General features: G+C 41.2%; 2 protein-coding genes across 2 annotated transcripts in view; both read right to left on the bottom strand.

Annotated features, from left to right (window-relative positions):
* rasgrp4 (RAS guanyl releasing protein 4) overlaps positions 1-6,660 on the bottom strand; it is a 14,770-nt gene extending 8,110 nt beyond the window's left edge. Inside the window, exons 1-8 of the mRNA XM_010783137.1 lie at positions 6,561-6,660; positions 4,759-4,941; positions 3,425-3,536; positions 3,165-3,227; positions 2,936-3,067; positions 2,665-2,806; positions 968-1,141; positions 759-875 (exon numbers count right to left, since the gene is read on the bottom strand). Coding sequence (XP_010781439.1) covers positions 759-875; positions 968-1,141; positions 2,665-2,806; positions 2,936-3,067; positions 3,165-3,227; positions 3,425-3,536; positions 4,759-4,941; positions 6,561-6,660 — 1,023 coding nt within the window. The remainder of the gene's footprint in view (positions 1-758; positions 876-967; positions 1,142-2,664; positions 2,807-2,935; positions 3,068-3,164; positions 3,228-3,424; positions 3,537-4,758; positions 4,942-6,560) is intronic.
* A 5,431-nt stretch (positions 6,661-12,091) lies between these two features.
* LOC104955746 (polypyrimidine tract-binding protein 2-like) lies at positions 12,092-17,938 on the bottom strand. The gene is made up of 7 exons (XM_010783136.1): positions 17,857-17,938; positions 16,793-16,905; positions 14,851-14,884; positions 13,019-13,111; positions 12,521-12,637; positions 12,326-12,425; positions 12,092-12,205 (listed from the first exon to the last, which is right to left on the bottom strand). Exons 3-7 carry the CDS (start codon positions 14,882-14,884, stop codon positions 12,124-12,126), a joined length of 426 nt encoding a protein of 141 aa, XP_010781438.1. The 5' UTR covers positions 16,793-16,905; positions 17,857-17,938; the 3' UTR covers positions 12,092-12,123.
* Positions 17,939-19,118: the final 1,180 nt, after the last annotated feature.

The following is a 19,118-nucleotide window of genomic DNA, read 5'->3' on the forward strand; positions in this document are numbered from 1 at the left end:
AATGAAATATGTTTGGAGTTTTATTTGAGTTATTAATTTACATTTTTTGTCTAAGAAATGCTGATCTGAAACCGTTGTTACATACAGTTACGGCATACTTGTCAACACTCCCGATTTTCGCGGGAGACTCCCGATTTCATTGCCCTCTCCCGGTTTCCACCCGGGGTCATATTTCTCCCGCATTTCTCCCGATTTCAGACAAAATCAAATTTACTCAGGACTGTTTCCACTCTGACTTTAATACAGCTACACCATTGTTTGGTTTCCATGGTAGTGCGTCTCTTTAGTAGCGCGCGCAACTGAAAGTCTGAGAGGGTGAGGAAGATAGTCACAGTAAACAGAACAAGAATGGACAACTCTACCCTCTACTCACTCATTTCCTGTAAAAATACAGGTCCAGCCCACACATATGTTCCATGCTGTTGCTTCAGGCCGCAAGGCAATGCACTTACACCTACAATAAGCATGTTAATGTTAATCTAATACCCCGCGGTGGTTTTGAAATGCTGTCATTCACTCTCAACATGGATACAAGTACAATAAGCATTCTTCAGGTGTAGGTAGATTCTCTATTAGGACATTATAGGCCTGTGCGACTGTCGGTCCGATGTTGTAAAAAAAAAAAATCTCAATATATATATTTTTTTTTTATTCTCAAAATTACGGGCCACATATTATTGCTGACGGGCCAACAATGGCCCGCAGGCCGCCTGTTGCCGACCCATGCCCTAAGTGATATAGGGTTGTTTTGTAACTACCTTAGTGATGTCGGGGGTCAGCAGGTTGGAGGTGTCTTTGAGGCGGGAGATGGAGCTGTGACAGAGGCCCCCGGTCACTGCCATTAGAGTGTTAAAGTTTTGCAGAGCTCGAAGTCTCTGAAGAGGAAAGAGGAGAGTGAAAGTCATTTTTGATCAGTTCTTGGTTGTCCAATCCCCCTTGTGATGTTTGAACCCCTGATCCAGTTTACCTGAGCCACGTGGATGAACTTAGTGAAGACCTGGGCTCTCTGCTGGGCCGTGTGTCTGCTGAGGATCATCAGCTGCACCCACTGGGAGACCCCGTTACACATCATGACGGAGCGCTCCAGAGCGGGGTTGTCCCTCACCGAGCCGCGCATCACATAGCTGCGGTAGTCCATGAACTGGCCAATCAGAGAGCAGCGTTTATGCGGGAAACAACTGTTTTTAATCAGTTTTTCAAGCAGAAGTGTAGAAATCTGTCACAAATTCAACCCGATCACCATTTACCAACCACCTGATTGTATTATGAATCACTGTTCAGTGCAAGAGGAGAAACAATGTATTACTTCCTAATGCTTTTACTCTTCTCTTCCATAAGAGAAAACTATTCTAACATCTAGAAGGAGCATTGAACCTGACTTATTAATTAAAGAAAGCTATTTTGACATCGTGCTATCTTTACATCGACCAGCTTTCCGGTTTCTTTCCTATGTATGTTCTGAGGGGGTTTACAAAGTGATTTGGTCATATATCATTCATAGGCTGTTTTCTGATGAATAAAGTGATGCCCAGAATGAGTCCTAAAACCCTGAAATGAGTAATGAAATGGTTCAGCACTTCCAGTTCCATAAGTGTTTTTAGTTAGAGGCCTGATAGAAGGTCTGTGGTTAACACAAGTTGAAGGGATTTGAATGTTTTATTGTACAAAATCATTTTCAGTACATATCCCTCTGAAGATTCTATGTGTCTTAAAAACAGCGGTTGCTAACAATTGGCTGAATGAGAATACTAGACGTCATCATGCCAAACAATTGCTGCTTTTAGCATAGTAGTGGTTCAATTATTTATTTTATTTAATCGTTTATTTGAACCGGGACAGTGCACATCGATGAACACTTTAAGACAAAGCAATGCTTACAAGTGTAAATGAGCCGGATTTGAGCTTTAAGCTAATTTCCATCCGCAGTCCCCTCACATACAACATACAAGAACATGGCATTTATATACATAGCAAAAATAAATACATGACATGCAGCCTAGCGTTAGTTTTTTACTTGCCTCTATCGAACAAATTATAAAGGTTGTGATAATATTTGAAGATTATCTTGCTGATCAAAATGTTTAACTTTTATAAATGTGTGTTTGCCACAGATTTTATTTTCTGCAATATTAGGAAATCTAATTGAGAAATCCCATTGCTTCTAGTCTTCCGGGTTCAGCCTACAAACATACTTCATCACTGATCCACTGTGGAGTGATACAAAGGAAAACTATTCTAAAATAGCACATACAGTTTATTTAATTAGATAATGATAGTTTTTGGTTTAATGCTCATAAGCTCTTTTTTAGGATGTAAGTAATGTAAACCGTCCATTGGGTCTTGCTGGAGAAATGCTCAAATTTGCATAAACAGTAAGTAATGCGGCAGATAATATTCACCAATCAAAAGGTATTCCTCACAATCTGCTCATACTAAAGCTTTTTTTAAAAGACTGGGCCCTTTTCATTGTGTGGCCGATAAACCCTCAGCAACAAGGAATGGATTTGACTCTATATATTATAAAACATTTAGCATTTGAATTGGGATTTGGTCATAAAGTGTGTTAATTAATCTATTTTGTTTGTTTTGATCCTGGCAACCTGAAAAGGCCTCATTAAGCAAAGTAAAAGCAGTAAACAGTTCTAAGCTGTTGCCTGAACTCACTGAGACGTTGCAGAAGTTCTTGAACTCCAGGTAGCTCAGGTGCTCGGCCATCTCATGTGGCTCCATGTGGTCGAAGATCAGAGACACCTTCCTCTTCTTCACAGAGGGCGAGGGTGCCTGGAACATGTTTGCATGAGGGCCTCTGGGGACAAAAATAGACGTTAATTTTTCTAAAAAAAACCTCTATTTTCTATTTTTAGTAAAACATGTTTGGCTAAATAACGCCATTCCTTCATGCAATAGGGGTGAATGAAACAAAAACACGGCTCACAAGCAGGAGTTGTCGACAAGTTGGGAGTGCGTTTCAACTCCATCGGACCGCACCAGCGCCCACAGGTCCCCCATGGTCTGCTCCAGGAGGGGGTCCGCCTCAAACACCGCCGGGAACTGGCTGATCCACTGCCTTGCCACCAAGCAGCACAGGAAATATGCTTACTACCCGCACAGAGAGCAGGATAACCAGTTCTGTCACACAACATGTGCCCGGTGCCCTTACTCACCTGATGAGGTGGCAGATCTGAGTCCGCTTCAGGCCCCTCTTATCCGAGGGACAATCCTTATAAGTGAGAGAAAGAGTCAAGGATCTGAAACACCCTGTGCAAGAAGTGGCAGAACATTACACTAGCAGGGATATATATTTCAAATCTGCTTGTGGACAAAACAAAGCCACGGCTGTTTCCCTGATCTGATTAAAGGACGTGGACATGTGATCGGGAGCAGTGCCCCCGTGGGACCTGCACTGAGAGACAGCGGAGGATATAGAGTGAGAAGTTTCTGGGCGAACATCTGAGATGGCACCACCCAACCGTGCATCATCAGGGTCATATCGACCAGCTGGGACCCCCTGGGGCTGGTGAGCTTCCCCTCTGGATCTGCAGCCAAAAAACAGCAGAGGATTAGTTAAAACTACAACAATAACACCAGGAAGTGGACAAGCAGGGTGGGTCAGTGGACAAGTTCAGCTGGTTTTAGACACTCAGCTCCATTTGAGTGGGCTTTAGATTGTCATACTGCTCTTCTCCATGTGCTTTGTTTTTCTGGCTGATTGGACTTCAATTTCCTGTAGGAGTGAGTGTCTTACTGTATTAACCTTGCGATAATATGACCATCCACCATTGGAGAAAAATCCAACTGTATATTAGGGTAGAAATAGGCAATTGAAGGAAAAAAAGACGTGTACAATTGTGTCTTATTTACTTTGAAGTGTACCTTTTCATAAAAAGAGCAACCAAGTGAAAGTCAATGTCTATCACTGGGTTGCTTATGGCAGTTGGTAAAAGAAGGGCTTTATTGAAATGGACTGGCATGTGGGGGTTTCACCACTTGTGGACGGTTTTCTTATTATTATTATTATTATAAATATTCAATCTCCAAGACAAGGTGATTATTATTATTATTATTATTATTATTAATTGTAGTAGTGGAATACTTTTTATTGTTATAATTAATATTATATTTCCCTGGATTAACCCAGATTGACCAAGGACCTTATTATTATTATTATTATTATTATTATTAGCATTAGCATTAGCATTATAATAATATGAATAATACATTATTATTATTATTATTATTATTATTATTAGTAGTAGTATTATTAGTAGTAGTAGTATAAGTAATATAAGTATGTTTATGTTATTTTTCATATGTTTATATTACATTATTAATACATTTGTATATGCATTATTATTTCAATTATTCAAGTTAAAACTTTAAGCACCACAAAATAAATCTAATTGACCTCCTTTAGTGTGGCAGGAGGAACTCTGCCAATCAGGCTGTGTGTGATCTGTACATCAGTATTATATGACAGGTTTTTGTGATGTTGATGAATTGACCAATGAGAAGAGACAGACTGGTTCAGCGCAGCATGGGAATAGCTGGTTGGCCTCAGCGGTCCGACAGAACAAAGCTTGATTGTATGAGACTGCCCTTTGTCTCCCCCCCTCCGCCCCCTCCCTGTCAGTCTCTCTCAGCCTGCACCCCCCCCTCCTCCTCTCTCCCTCATCCCTCATTTATATAACCTGCTTGTGATGAAGAGTAAAGAAAGACACATGACAAAGTTGGGGAACACGCTGACACGTAGCGACTGACCGAAGCAGTTCAGGCAGCGCTGGATGAGCTCATCCAGGCTGGCAGCTCCGGGGTTGGGGGCCGAGCCGGGGCCCTGCAGGGCCCTCGTGATGTCCTGGGGACTGGGACATGTGTTCCTCCTGCGCTGGACCAGCTTCCTGCTCTCTCCATGGGGCTTCCTGAGGGGGTGAGAGACCAGTCTGACTCAGAGGAGAATGCAATGTGTATCTGACCCTGATGTAGAAGAAAACCTGGCTGCCAAAAGAGAAGTGACTGTGCCAAAAGGGCCAAAAACAATGAAACATAACCGGCAAAATGTTTTCCCCAATTCTCAAAAAAATTCAAACAATTTATTTAATCAGAGAATGAAAAACTAAAGGATCGTACTGGGAACATTTAAGAAAGCTGCATTCGCACATCTATTTTCCTTCTTTTTTTATTGATGTATTAAATGTATATGTTATCCTTGATAATAATCAATCATTTTTCTATATGATTTCAGAAATGGGACTTTTTGTTGAATTTGTCTGGGAACAATTTTCCCCTAATTCTCTAATAGACACCCAAAATTGAGGAAATCACATAATGAAAATCTAGAAATCGTACTGAGTATGATGTATGTATTACCAGTTATATCTTGTTTAATAATCAAAAACCCGCCTATATGATTTGAGTTTTTTTGGCTACTATGAGGGGTTATAAATGGGACTTGGGTGAGTTTTTAGTTCAATTAGTTCATTCATGTTAAAAAAAGAACATTGTTTTCCTTGTAAAGAACGACATTCTGCCTTAGTTGAAAGCATACAAATTCATATTGTGATTGTAATTTTTTGCACAATGCTTTGGCAGTACTGAGAGAGAAAGAGTCAGACATACAGGAGGATGAGCAGCGTGGAGATACAGTTGCAAGAAAAAGTATGTGAACCCTTTGGAACTACCTGGATTTCTGCATAAATTGGTCATAAAATGTGTTCTGATCTTCATCTAAGTCACAACAATAGACAAACACAGTCTGCTTAAGCTAAAACCACACAAATTATATGTGTTTATGTTTTTATTGAACACACCATGTAAACATTCACAGTGCAGGGTGGAACAAGTATGTGATCCCTTGGATTTAATAACTGGTTGACCCTCCTTTGGCAGCAATAACCTCAACCAAACGTTTCCTAATAGTTGCATATCAGACCTGCACAACGGTCAGGAGGAATTTTGGACCATTCCTCTTTACAAAACTGTTTCAGTTCAGCAATATTCTTGGGATGTCTGGTGTGAATCGCTCTCTTGAGGTCATGCCACAGCATCTCAATTGGGTTGAGGTCAGGACTCTGACCGGGCCACTCCAGAAGGCGTATTTTCTTCTGTTGAAGCCATTCTGTTGTTGATTTACTTCTGTGCTTTGGGTCGTTGTCCTGTTGCATCACCCATCTTCTGTTGAGCTTCAATTGGTGGACAGATGGCCTTAAGTTCTCCAGCAAAATGTCTTGATAAACTTGAGAATTCATTTTTCCGTTGATGATGGCAATCTGTCCAGGCCCTGAGGCAGCAAAGCAGCCCCAAACCATGATGCTCCCTCCACCATACTTCACAGTTGGGATGAGGTTTGATGTTGGTGTGCTGTGCCTTTTTTTCTCCACACATAGCGTTGTGTGTTCCTTCCAAACAACTCAACTTTGGTTCATCTGTCCACAGAATATTTAGCCAGTAGTGCTGAGGAACATCCAGGTGCTCTTTTGCAAACTTCAAACGTGCAGATCACAGAACCCATTCTTTTATGACCAACTTATGCAGAAAATCCAGGTAATTCCAAAGGTTTAACATACTTTTTCTTGCAACTGTAAGTAAGCAGCATGTGGTGAGATGCTGCAGGTCAGCGTCTGAGGATATTGCAGCAACTGATAAGCTGATCTGACTCTGAACCATCAGCACACTCACACAAAAACAAGTGTCTCTGCACTGAAGCTGCAGATCATCAGTCCCACTTTATGGTGAAACAATCCAGGAAATGCACATATTGTTCAATAGCTGACACTCTTACTACATTGATAATTTATTTAATTTCATTGAGGTTGTTCACTCATAGGTTAGGAAGGATATTTCAATCCTACAATTATTTGTGCATTGTATCCATTAGTTAATGCATGCATTCTATTTTTTGGTAAGCTTCGCATAATGCTCTGTATAATGTTATGCAGTAGAAGTAGAAAGCACCAGTAAACTGAAAAATACTATACAGTACCCTAAATTGTGTTAAGGCATTATACTTGATTAATGTACTAATGCATTGTCAGAGGTTTTCGTTCAATGGATATGATTCTAATTAAGTGCCTGCAGGTCGAATCATGAAAAATATTTTTCTTCTGTTTGCAACAAATAGTGCTTTCAAAGCTCAAATTCCTTGTAATTGCATCGCAATTACAGAGACATTGATCTGCTATTAGTTAATGAGGTATATATAATCATAATGACTCTGTACGGTGGCCCTTGAACTGCAAGTCAAAACAACATTTCAGAAAACGACCACAGCATTTTCAGAAAACACTTCAGCATTTCAGAAACACTACAGATTTCAGCAGCTCCTGAGTGCTAAACGCCTAATGCTGATGTTTTTAATGTTGAAGCTGTTCGGGTCTGCCAATCATGACGTGTCATTTCTTGAATTGGAGCAAACCAGACAACCAATCCACAGCAGTGCTTCTCTGGCTGCTCTGTCGACATCACAAACAAAAGTGTTCGCCTATAGGGAATAACCTTTCCGTTAAAAGTGTGAAAGTGTTGAAGCGTTTTGTAATGCTTGGCTGCCTTAACGGTGAATGCTGTATGGATTGTGAAATGCTGTAGTGTTCTGAAATGCTGTAGCATTGTAGTGATATGGAGTAACGTCAGGTGTATATGTGAGCAATGCTGTAGCGTTTTCTTAATTGCTGTATGCGTTAATAAAAACGCTCTAACGCTAGAGCAGTGACGTCCCATAGACAGGTACGCACAGTCTGTCACGCCTGGTCAGACTCACATCAAAGCTTTGAAGAAATGCTGCCGCTCAAGTATGCAATGATTTAAAGTTAATGGCACAGTAAAGTGAGCTATGCAACTTACGCGGAGTAATTTAACGAAAACAGCAGTAGTTAGATTGATACTGTAGTACATTTGTCTTAATAGAAGAGAGCAGAAGCGTCTGTCAAGAAACTCGTAGGAACGTCAATGATGTCATTCTGAACTAGGAATTTCATGGCGCAATGTTCCCTGTGACAATCCACTAATCACAGTGTGCTCTTATCTGCAACGACGTGGTGCTGCTACCAGGACAGCTTGAGCATGGTAAACCGGAGCATATTGAGGCCGACAGTACCCACGGTGGTGACCGAGTCACAGTAGCTTTTTGACTGGAGCGCAAGGAAAGCCACTCACAGAAATAACGATTATTGACAATTATGCCTGTGAATACAAAGACAACGCTTCATCATCTGTACGAAAGCCAAGTTATCAAACCTCGTAAAATATGGTTAAACGGAACTGCTCCCTGGTCTAATATCCGTCCAACTCTTCTCTCCGAGTGCAGGTATGACTTCCACATTAACCCTACAACATGTAAACCATAAGATAGAAAGGCTTAAACTGCTATTGTGACATGTTTTAACGCGATAGGTAGATACACTCAGCTAAAAGTGAATTGGTAGCCGAAACACAACTTGTTATGACATCTCTAACAGATCTCGGTTTAAAGTGCAATTTGAATAGTGTGCATTCATACAACAACAATAATAACTGATTCAATAGCTCCAATAATAGCTGCAATATCATAATCAGCGGCGGTCGCTGTGATTAATCCTGGGATATCATTCCCACACTTTGGGAACCCCTGCGTAGAGCATTCTCACTATTTCGATACATATAAACACTCACTGTGGAAATCCTACTACAAAGAAAATAACCTAATTTTTACACTTGAGTTGGATTGATAATACTGTGGTGATTATATCCAACTGATATCTTTGCTTAAGCAACGTAGGTCTAGGTTGCGGTGGTAAATCCAGTGTCCAGCAGAGAGCCCAAAAACATTTCTTTTTCCCTGGCCACATCGACCAGTCTGAACTCCATGGGTGATACCGACAGACGCTCAAGCGCCGATTCGCGATTCGGCCATGATCGTCTGGTCTTGTCTACCACTTGGACCTTTCTGTCCGCTTACTGGACAGCGTGCTCGAACACGCCTCTCCTAACACACCGCCACACACGTGGCACACACCTCAAACTAGGTAGCACACACACACCTCACATGGACTTTTCGGACACGCAGGAGGAGCGGATATCAACTTCCGAATCCCTCCCATATGACCGAACTCCCTCACACATACACATACAGGGAAGACACCAGCCATTCACTTGCGGAGAACACACATCCACGCACACACGCACACGCCACACACCACACACACACACTTCTCCGCCTCCATGACCCATCTTCATGACACCGTCGTTAGGCTGACGCACGCAACCATGCGCGCGGTGACAGAGAGTGGCTTCCTTGGCTCAAGCTTTTCGTCACAACAACGGTGCGGTATAGCACCCAGTGGCTACGTGATTAACAATGAAATTATCTACTATTATTTAAGCTGTGAATTAGTCTATTAAATTGTATGGTTTGAACCTAAGCCGTAATATAGGGTAATACACAAAAAGTAATGCTTATGTCGAGACTATCTGATACAACAAACGCGTTAATCTGATTCTGATTGGACCACGAAAGACATTATCGAAAGATCGTCTAATCACGGCATCACGATCAACCACAACGCACACAAATCTCACAACACCGTTATCTAGTCGTCCCGGTTCCCGACAGTGGGGCTGCTGAATCAATCTTACAACTTTCTTCTCTTGTGGCAATTTACTTCGCGCGAGATTGGGGACTTTATTGTGCTTACCATAATACCATCATTCTCAATGTGCATTAGGAGGTGACGCTTGTTATCCTACACCTAGCCCATACACTGACGCTGCAACTATGTTGGGCGCGGGCCATATTCTGCGCCATGCGTTTTAAATGCGAAATACTACAACGGACAATTCTCTAAAATTGATCATCGAAGTTCCCATACATATTTGGACAGCAATTAGTTTATTGTATAAACCTGTTGGGTAAGAGAACTCCAGTATTAACCACTTATCCAGTGACAGTCTGATAACAACAGTCAGAGTTTTGCAAACGCACCCTCGACTGAGATGGGAGAATGTAGATCTCGGTTCTAGATGTGCAGGAAAGCTCGAAAAGGACTGTCTTAGGTCCAGGTATAAATGCCAGGAATCCCGGAAGTCAAAATTTAATATCCTTTTTAAGACCGTTTCTTCTAAGACCCTTTCCATACATTTTAAGAACCATCATCGCAACTTTGAGTTCTAACCGGTTAACTTGGCACACACTTTACCCTCAACCATTTACTATATTGATTGTAGAGAATAAAGCACAAACTAAACAGAAGTTTGCAGACCAGACTAACCTGAAGACCTCCTCTCCACATGAACTTCAACTCTCTGTGAAGGTCAGGTTTAAATGCAGTATGCTGCTTTGTGCTTCTGGTAGCCTCTGTGCTCTTTCCATTCCAGTAAAACTCCTCAGAAAACATTAGAAACCAGTATTTGACCAATAAACAAAACAATTGACAAAACTTTGAACTATGAAATATGTTAAACTTTGGTGAGCTTCAGCGGGGTAATGCTATATAGGAGCTCCCTCACAAATACCCAGGGGTTAAATTGGGCTGGGGCTGTCCGGGGCTAAGCCCTGGCACATAAGACGATGCTCTGACGTCATCACCCTCACACATTTGTCATATGTTTACAAAAAAGGATATATATGTTAAGACTTTTCTCGTTCTTAATATAGACTATATTTAGGGTCTATATGTGTTGACTTTACTTTAAAATAGCAGATCTCTGTGACCGGATATAGTTTGGCTTAGACCCCGGCCCCACAACGGTAAAACGCATACGCAAGCGCAAAAAAGGCTTCCGTTCACACGCATTCGATTCATTAACGTGTCCGTTCACACTAGACCGCTGGAAATGCTGGAAACGATGTAGTACATATGTCAAGCCTGTAAGTGGCGCTGCTGCCGCCCGAAATACACCAAAAGCAGCGAAGAAGACCCCGGAGCATGGTTGCCCTTCTGTTTATTCTCCGCGGTGGACGGCGTGTTCTCCTGCTGTATCTCTATGGTAGTCCACCAGCAGATGAAAAACACCCACCTCTCCGCCTCTTCAAAGGAACGAGGGGACCGTGCGGCAGTTTCCGTCAAAAAAATGTTCCGCCGGTCAACATGTCCGTTAAAGTTTAAATCTTCCGTACAAAATTAGAAAAGTGCCGGTCAGAGGTCTTCTTTGTTATTTATTGAGCTTTAAACAAATTGATAACGACTCTGTTCTCTGTATAATAATATAATAATATTTAATAAACGGTGACTGCCTCTCTTTTCCTCTCCCTCTTCTGACAGCCCAGCGGCAGCAGGAGACGTGGGGAGAGGGAGGCGGGCTATTTCATCGTTATCAGAAAATGATCATATAGGGCTTACACACGGAGCCGTTGGACCCCCAGAGCGTTGCGTATGCCGGTCTACCCACCTTGGGACCCGTTACCGTAGTCGTTTAGTCCCCCCCCCTACACAGAGCGGAGCAAGGCAACGAAACTTAAAATAATAAGCAGCATTTTAATAAATTAAAGGGTGTTTCATGTTGTCGTTGCTGTGAACCTTCTTAATACCTTGGAAAATGCCGTTTAATACTTTTTAATAGCCTTAATTTTCGCTAAATTTATTTATCAACTTTTAATACTTTTTAAGACCCCGCGGACACCCTGTAGGTAAGACAGCTTTTATGTGTGCAGCGCCACTTGCTTGGAACAGTATACAGCTAAAATTGATGAGCAATCTCATTCCTCTGCATGTTTTTAAAGCAAGTCCAAGTGAAATGCTCTTTGAAACTAAGGGTATTTGTAAATGTTGATAAGTATGTAAAAGTAGCTTGGAAATATGTTGTATGATATCCTCTATTGTTTTATGTTGTTTTATGCTTCATGTGGAACCTATTGCTGCAGGTCTCCCTTGAAAAAGAGATCTATGATCTCAATGGGACCAATCTGGATAAATAAAGGTTTGAAATGAAATCATGGTGAGTAACCGGGAAAGATGCCACATATTTCATCTCTCTGCAGGGTAGGGATTATTCCTGGAAGGTTAGCTGAGAACCTACTGATTGTTAATGCATAGTACAGAAGATATTATGAGTCTAGTTTGTTTTTATATTACTATCAAATGACTGAATATTTAAATATTTCATAGATATATAAGAATATAAAAATAATTAAGAAGAGTTCAGGTGTTGAAATGATTCTTACTGGAAGAACTTGAAGGCCTTGACAGTTCCTCCACTGTTAGAGAACAGAAGGCGGAGATCATCCTCTCCAACTCCATCCCTGGACGAGCAGAGTAACGCAGTGTTAGAGCACAGCAGCACGGAGGGATACACTGATTCAACTATTGGCATGGCGTAAGAAAAAGAGTGTTACGACTAATAGATGAAGTGGTTGTACTACCGGACATTGGAGAGGTGAAGTGTTGCAGAGGGAGGAAAGATGTTCTGGAAGTTTTTGGAGCCTGGCTTCTTAAAGCGATGGAGGGGTGAGCCAGAAAAATCTGTCCAACACAAACACAATATAGACATAATGACAGATTGGTCAAGAGGAAATAAACCTGGAGTAGCTTTTATTCAAGATGCAGATACTCCTTACCTTTGGTTAGCAGTTGGTCGTCCAGCCCCTCTCTGGGCAGAGCCACAGTCTGATGTTTGGACAGTGTCACTCTCATAACTTTACCAAACACCTTTTGACCATTCAAATGGCTCATCGCTACACATGAGGACAAAAAGGAAATACGGATTAGTGATAAAGCATAAAAGCATTTCCAAATATGCTGACACAGTACATCAGGCCTGTATGTCCATTATATGAAATCCATACAATTGTTCTATGGTTAAATAATACATTACCCTGCTATATATCTAGTATTGGTGTAGCCTAACCTTTACCTGCAACTGAGATTTGAAATGTTGTTCCATGACATAAAATACGTCAGTTAACACCTCACTGGTGAATGTCTGAAGCCTCTGATTAAATCGGCGGTTGCTAACGAGTGTCTAAAAGAGAATTCTCTAAATCCCTTGCGATGCAAACTGTCCGGTGGGCTTACAGAAATATGATGCTGCTGCTGCTGCTGCTGTAAACACTCACCCAGCTGAGCCTGGTTGCCGTCAGACAGCTGGATCAGAGCACTGTCCTTCTTGTTGTAGAGGATCTTCACCCTCTGGACATCACCATACACTCCTGAAGGTAGAGAGAGACACAGAGAGAGAGAGACAGAGAGAGAGAGAGAGCAGGGTGGAGTAGAGGACCAGAAAGAGGACAGAACAGACAGAGCAGGAGAGATGGAGCCAACGAAGATAAAAAAAGAAGAGGTGTGAAGGATGAAGGGAATAAAGTTAGTGCTAGAACGACAAATGAAAGGAAAAGATGGAATCCTCCCATTTGACAACCACTAGAAACTCAGTTACGGTACGTCCACACAGCAGCTTTGAAAAAATCTTGAAAATCTTGGAGCTGGGCGTGTCTGAGAGCTTGGGGATTTTTCGCGAGCAACGCGACCAACAACCAATCACATGAATCTCCCGCCCCCGGCATACAAAGCAAAAAACCCCGGGGATTTTATATATATATATATAAACTCCCCAAACAGGCGAAAACCTACCAGTTTCCCCCACTGTCTCTGCCACCTCCCTCCATGCCTGGTTCCTCCGGTTTGTATCCCGGTAAATAGTTCTGGTCGTAAAGAACAGGGTGATTTGCTACTGTAATTTCTCGTTTGGAATATGAGGAAATGAACTGCGGTCTGGCTCTCCCAGCTTGCACGCGGTTTGATTGGCTACTATGGCTAGCGCTTGTACTGTCAGATTTGCATAAACGGGATTTGATTGGCTGACGCTTCCAGCTCAGCTTCAAAAATCCTGTAAATCTTCGCTTCCCCACAATGCAGTTCTGCGAAAAGCGAGGCAAAGTGACGTCACTCCCATTCAAAGTCAATGGGCAGAGAAGCGTTGGAAGATTTTTTTAAAGCTGCTGTGTGGACGTACCGTTAGAGCCTTCTGTAGAGCAGAGTGACTCCGCCGAGATTACAGTGCTTCAAAATGTAACCATAACTGCACAGGGTAGGAGAAAAATCTATTTTTAGAAAACCTTTGAAAAGACATGCACTAACTGCTGATAGAATATGTTGTAGAGAAAAATATGTACAATTAAAGACAGAAAGAAGACCTAATACCATTTGTAGTTTTTAGGCCTTAATAATTTAAGGCTTTAAAAGATATAGGCGTATTCTCAAGTAGCTTACACAGTAACTAATAAGTGTCAGAACAAACACGTCTACTGTGAGGGTTATGATGGGCCTAGTTTAAGAGTTAGAGTAAACCCAATGTCATAGTTGTACACATTAAAATGAAAAGGTGAACTATGAATACTCTTTATTAGTCCAAATCTGGAGAAGAAAAGCAGAAGGACTGTAGAGGAATGAGTCTTAGTAACGCTCCAAAACCATTCAACATACAGACTCTGGAATGAATAAATGACTACAATCTGTAGTAGTGATTTTAGCACTTCCATCTTTGGCCGAGTACAGTTGTCCTTATATAGTTTGTACAATGAAATATTTTCCTGTGGTAATTATTGTTTCTGCAAGCTGCAGCCATGTTATATGCTAATAGTTTGAGTATTATTATTCTACTATTGTGAACCTCACAATAACCTCTGTGTGAAAGTAGAGGGACGCTTCACACCACGTCATGGAACAGAGTTTCCACAGCACAGGAAGGATTTTTGTGTCTCTGATCTCATCAGTAAAGAAATAAGCGGACCAAACACACAGTATCCTGTGTAACACACATGATAGAGGGAGGCTTGGAGATACAGAAAGATACAGAGGAATAGGATGTCCACGACCTCATTGAAGAAAGTGAACAAAATTGGATTAACAGAGAGAGATATACAGATAGAATAGAAGAGGTTGAACATACCGAAGAGGGTAAAGATACTTTGAGGCGTGACCATCTTTAGAGAGAGAGACCGCAGAGCAGAGGACAGGAAGAGGAGGAGCAGAGGAAGAGGAGAGACGAAGGTAGAGATCAGACGCCCAGTGTTGGACGAGGGGGGAGGCGGTGGTTTCCATGGTGATGAGCAAAGATGGAAGGTTTTGGAGGGGTCAAAAATGGCAAAACCAAAGTTGGGTTGGACCGGATTAAAAACCATGAGGACGGAAGATAGGAAAAGGAGTTGAAAAAAAATGAGGGAAAGATTTCAAGGGGAAGTTTATGACAATAAAGGATGTTTGGGCAAAAGGGGAGAACATAAATGTGTGAGGGGGGAGCAGAGGAGGGGAGAAAGGAGGACAAAAACCAAAGCAGAGGTCAGTAAACAGAGCATCAGTGGAACATCAATGGAGCACACACACACACACACACACACACACACACACACACACACACACACACACACACACACACACACACACACACACACACACCTGGATGCAGTGAGGTCAAGAAAGGATGGGTAGAAAATAATACATTTGAGAACGGAAAAATGAATAAAGCATGATGAATGAGGGATGAACTGTGATTGGCAGGAGATATCAGACCAAAGGGGGGCGGGACCATGGAGCAGAGGGACAACCAGATCACATGAGGTCACTGAAGGGGAACAAACATTCCCACTTACATTTGGTAACTTCATTGCAAAAATATATATTCATAGGTCTTTAAGGAAGTAAATCTTCAAATATAATCGGCAAAATTCCAATTTGGACCAGTCATATTTCTTTTGATTCAGCGGGATAGTGGGCTGCTCAGTATGCTGTGTTACCAGCGTTAATGACTAATAAAAGTCTCAGTTTCGGGAATGACCAAAATCACACAGTAGCAAGTTGTTTTGAAGCTTCTGCAGTCAAATGATACCTGCATTTCAATGGCGACGTTATTGTTTGAATGCAATATGTAGCCAAGTCAATTGTGCATTTCACGGAGTTGGTAATTAATACTTCACCTAACAGTTTTGTAAAGTTATTTAATACATTTCAAAAAAAATTTACACTTTAATATATATTTCTCTAGTAAATATTCAATGGTGGTGGTATTGAAAAAGGTTTACACTCAGTGAATCTATTGGTATCGTTATAACTTCATGGGTACTGGTGTCATAATTTTTTACATCATGTTTTCCAGGAGTATAATATAGAAAATGTCTCACTTGGTCCAGTTCTCAAGCAAACTGGGTTTATACAGTCAAATGTGTATTTTGTGTTGGTGTTTCTAATGCTACGCTGGAGACAGGGGAAGTGTACTGCATACAACTGACTCAGTTCTGACCAGAGATCTGTCCATTTGATGACACAGTTGAGAAAGAATGAACAAGTGACTGAAAAAAACATCCCCAGGACTCAACACTCACAACGTGAACAATGGCCACACCAAAATCAACCCCCCCAAGTGTATGCTGCCGATTGGTCACCAGAGAACAGCCAAGATACAAAATCCCCTTAGAAAGGGAAACGTGACTCCACTATGGAGTCTGACAGAGGAACAGAGAGAGAACCCAGAGCACTCTGACGGAGAGATGGAACACAGATCAGATAACAGATACTGGAGAGGACCAGATGGAGTAGGTACACATTTAGAATTAGAGAAGAAAATGGAAACTGACAGAAGAAACTGAAATCTAAGATATAAGTATGTAAGGTGGGAATTTAGCTAAGCGAAACAGAGCTTCAAAAACAGAACTTTGGAGATCAGATAGAGACATAATGTACTATTTCAGGGTGGACAAACACAATCACAGACCAACACAGTAAATCATACTTCAATTAAGCTGAAAATGATCCAGTGGTGTGGGTTCAATTGTGGAAATGAGTGATTTAAAGAGGAGATTGCAGATAGTCATTGAGTTAACTTATGGCATGTGTACCTCTTCATTCAGGTTTGATGCCAACAGGACTCCTGACACTCCGGACCCAGACAGAGCAACACGACCAGCCGCCGCCGCCGCTGCCGCTGCGGCGCTCAGAGGACTGATGGCTCCTGATGGCACAGCACGAGACAATCAACATGTCACACAGCAGCAGGAAGTACAAACCACTAAAACACTTGCTGCAACAAAAAACAAACCCAAAACAAATCTTAGCCGCTTTCACAATTATCTCAAAGTTTTACGACATCAAAATAATGCAAAGAAATCTGAAGCACAAAAAGAAAAATATATTATAATGAAGGATGGAGATGTGCTTGCTTCCTCAATCAACAGGATGGCAAGATTTTAAATCACAAAATACATTATAATTAATGTGCAACTTTTTAAAGTTCTAAAACTGAATTAAAGTGCACTTGCACTGCACTGAACTGTTATCAAACAACCTAGGGCCCAGTCACACAAACTAATATATAAAACACCCTGCATTCCGCTATGTCCATAGATATATATTCAATTTGGATATTTCAATATATTCAAGGCTAGCACATTTGATGATGCGTTCTTACTGTTTCACTGCATATGCAAAGGATTGCGCCACAACAATGTTTCATGATAATGACTTAAATAAACCTTAACAAAATGTACTTTTTGTGAAAATACACACAAACGTAAAAGCAATTATAGCCAAGTAAGGCCTTCTGCACTACGCAGCTGGTTAAGAAGTAATTAGCTAAGGAACCTCAGTTTACAAAAATCTAAGCCACATTTTGAGTCACAATTAATTTAGGCTTATCAATTCCAGTTGACCTGCATCAAAATATGTAATATAGAAAACGATGTTTACCACATTATAACTGATTCCAGCTAATCATAAATATATTTCCCTTATCTATTAATATAGCTGTACTATCAACCTGAATTTGAATTATTTTCCAGTGCTTGCACTTTTAGAGAACGATAATAGGACATGACATGAGACAGGGCAGCAGCATGAAGGAAAGAGCAGAGCGTGTGATGGATAACAGAATAAATATTATTAGGAATGATGAAAAGATAGGTACCTCCGCCCTGCGAGAGGGAGAGAGAGTTTGAGTATCCTCCTCCACTCGAGTAGGAAGCTAGCGCTCCAGATGGGGTACCTAAGAGACAACGACAACTAGATTTATTCCACAAAACACTGATATAGTGTAAGAGTACAAATACCAAAAGACCAACAACAGTCTGAGTCTGCAAATGATTGAAACCGTGACAGTATGATACCGTGGGAACATGTTGAAGGAACTCGTTTTGTAGCTGAAATGAATGTAACTAATTATCTTGCTCCCAACAGACTAGAAACAATATTTTTTAAGTAAATAACATTTATAATAAAGCCCTTTTCACAGACATAGTCACAAAGTGCTTGACAAAGCATTAAAACATCATACTAATTAAGTGCTCAAAACACAATCAATTGTGAAAAACACAATAGAATAGAATAAAAGCACACAAGTGACCCAACCGCTTGCCCAAACAGGAATGTCTCTAAATGACATTTAAAAGTCAACAGAGCCAGCGGACCGTAGGTGAGCGGGCAGAGCGTTCCATAGTTTAGGAGCCACAGCCTGGAATGCTCGATCACCACAGATCTTAAGGAGAGTACGTGGGACAGACAGTAGGTTGAGCATGTTTGTCCTCAGAGAGCGAGCTGATGAGTATGGGTGACTTTCATGATAGCACACTTACAGGACTGTCTCAGAAAATTAGAATATTGTGATAAAGTTCTTTATTTTCTGTAATGCAATTAAAAAAACAAAAATGTCATACATTCTGGATTCATTACAAATCAACTGAAATATTGCAAGCCTTTTATTATTTTAATATTGCTGATTATGGCATACAGCTTAAGAAAACTCAAATATCCTATCTCTAAATATTAGAATATCATGAAAAAGTATACTAGTAGGGTGTTCAACGAATCACTTGAATCGTCTAATTAACTCGAAACACCTGCAAGGGTTTCCTGAGCCTTGAAAAACACTCAGCTTGGTTCAGTAAACTAAATCACAAGTATGGGGAAGACTGCTGATCTGACTGCTGTCCAGAGGACCGTCATTGACACCCTCCATCAGGAGGGTAAGACACAAAAAGAAATTTCTCAAAGAGCAAGCTGTTCACAGAGTGCAGATTCAAAGCACATCCACAAAAAGTCTGTTGGAAGGGGGAAATGTGGCAGGAAACGCTGCACAACCAAGAGAGATGACCGCAGCCTTAACAGCATTGTGAAGAAGAGTCGCTTCCAGAATTTGGGGGAGCTTCAAAGACAGTGGACTGAAGCTGGAGT

This window comes from Notothenia coriiceps, unplaced genomic scaffold (genome assembly GCF_000735185.1).
Source record: "Notothenia coriiceps isolate Sejong01 unplaced genomic scaffold, NC01 NC01_scaffold00024776, whole genome shotgun sequence".
In the NCBI taxonomy this organism is placed as follows: domain Eukaryota; kingdom Metazoa; phylum Chordata; class Actinopteri; order Perciformes; family Nototheniidae; genus Notothenia; species Notothenia coriiceps.

Excerpts from the sequence above, each read along its gene's own strand:
- LOC104955746 (XM_010783136.1), bottom strand. The coding sequence starts at position 14,884 with ATGGTCACGCCTCAAAGTATCTTTACCCTCTTCG. Across the intron at positions 13,112-14,850 it reads AAGTATCTTTACCCTCTTCG|GAGTGTATGGTGATGTCCAG; the intron begins GTATGTTCAACC and ends CTCTACCTTCAG. Across the intron at positions 12,426-12,520 it reads CGACCAACTGCTAACCAAAG|ATTTTTCTGGCTCACCCCTC; the intron begins GTAAGGAGTATC and ends TGTGTTGGACAG.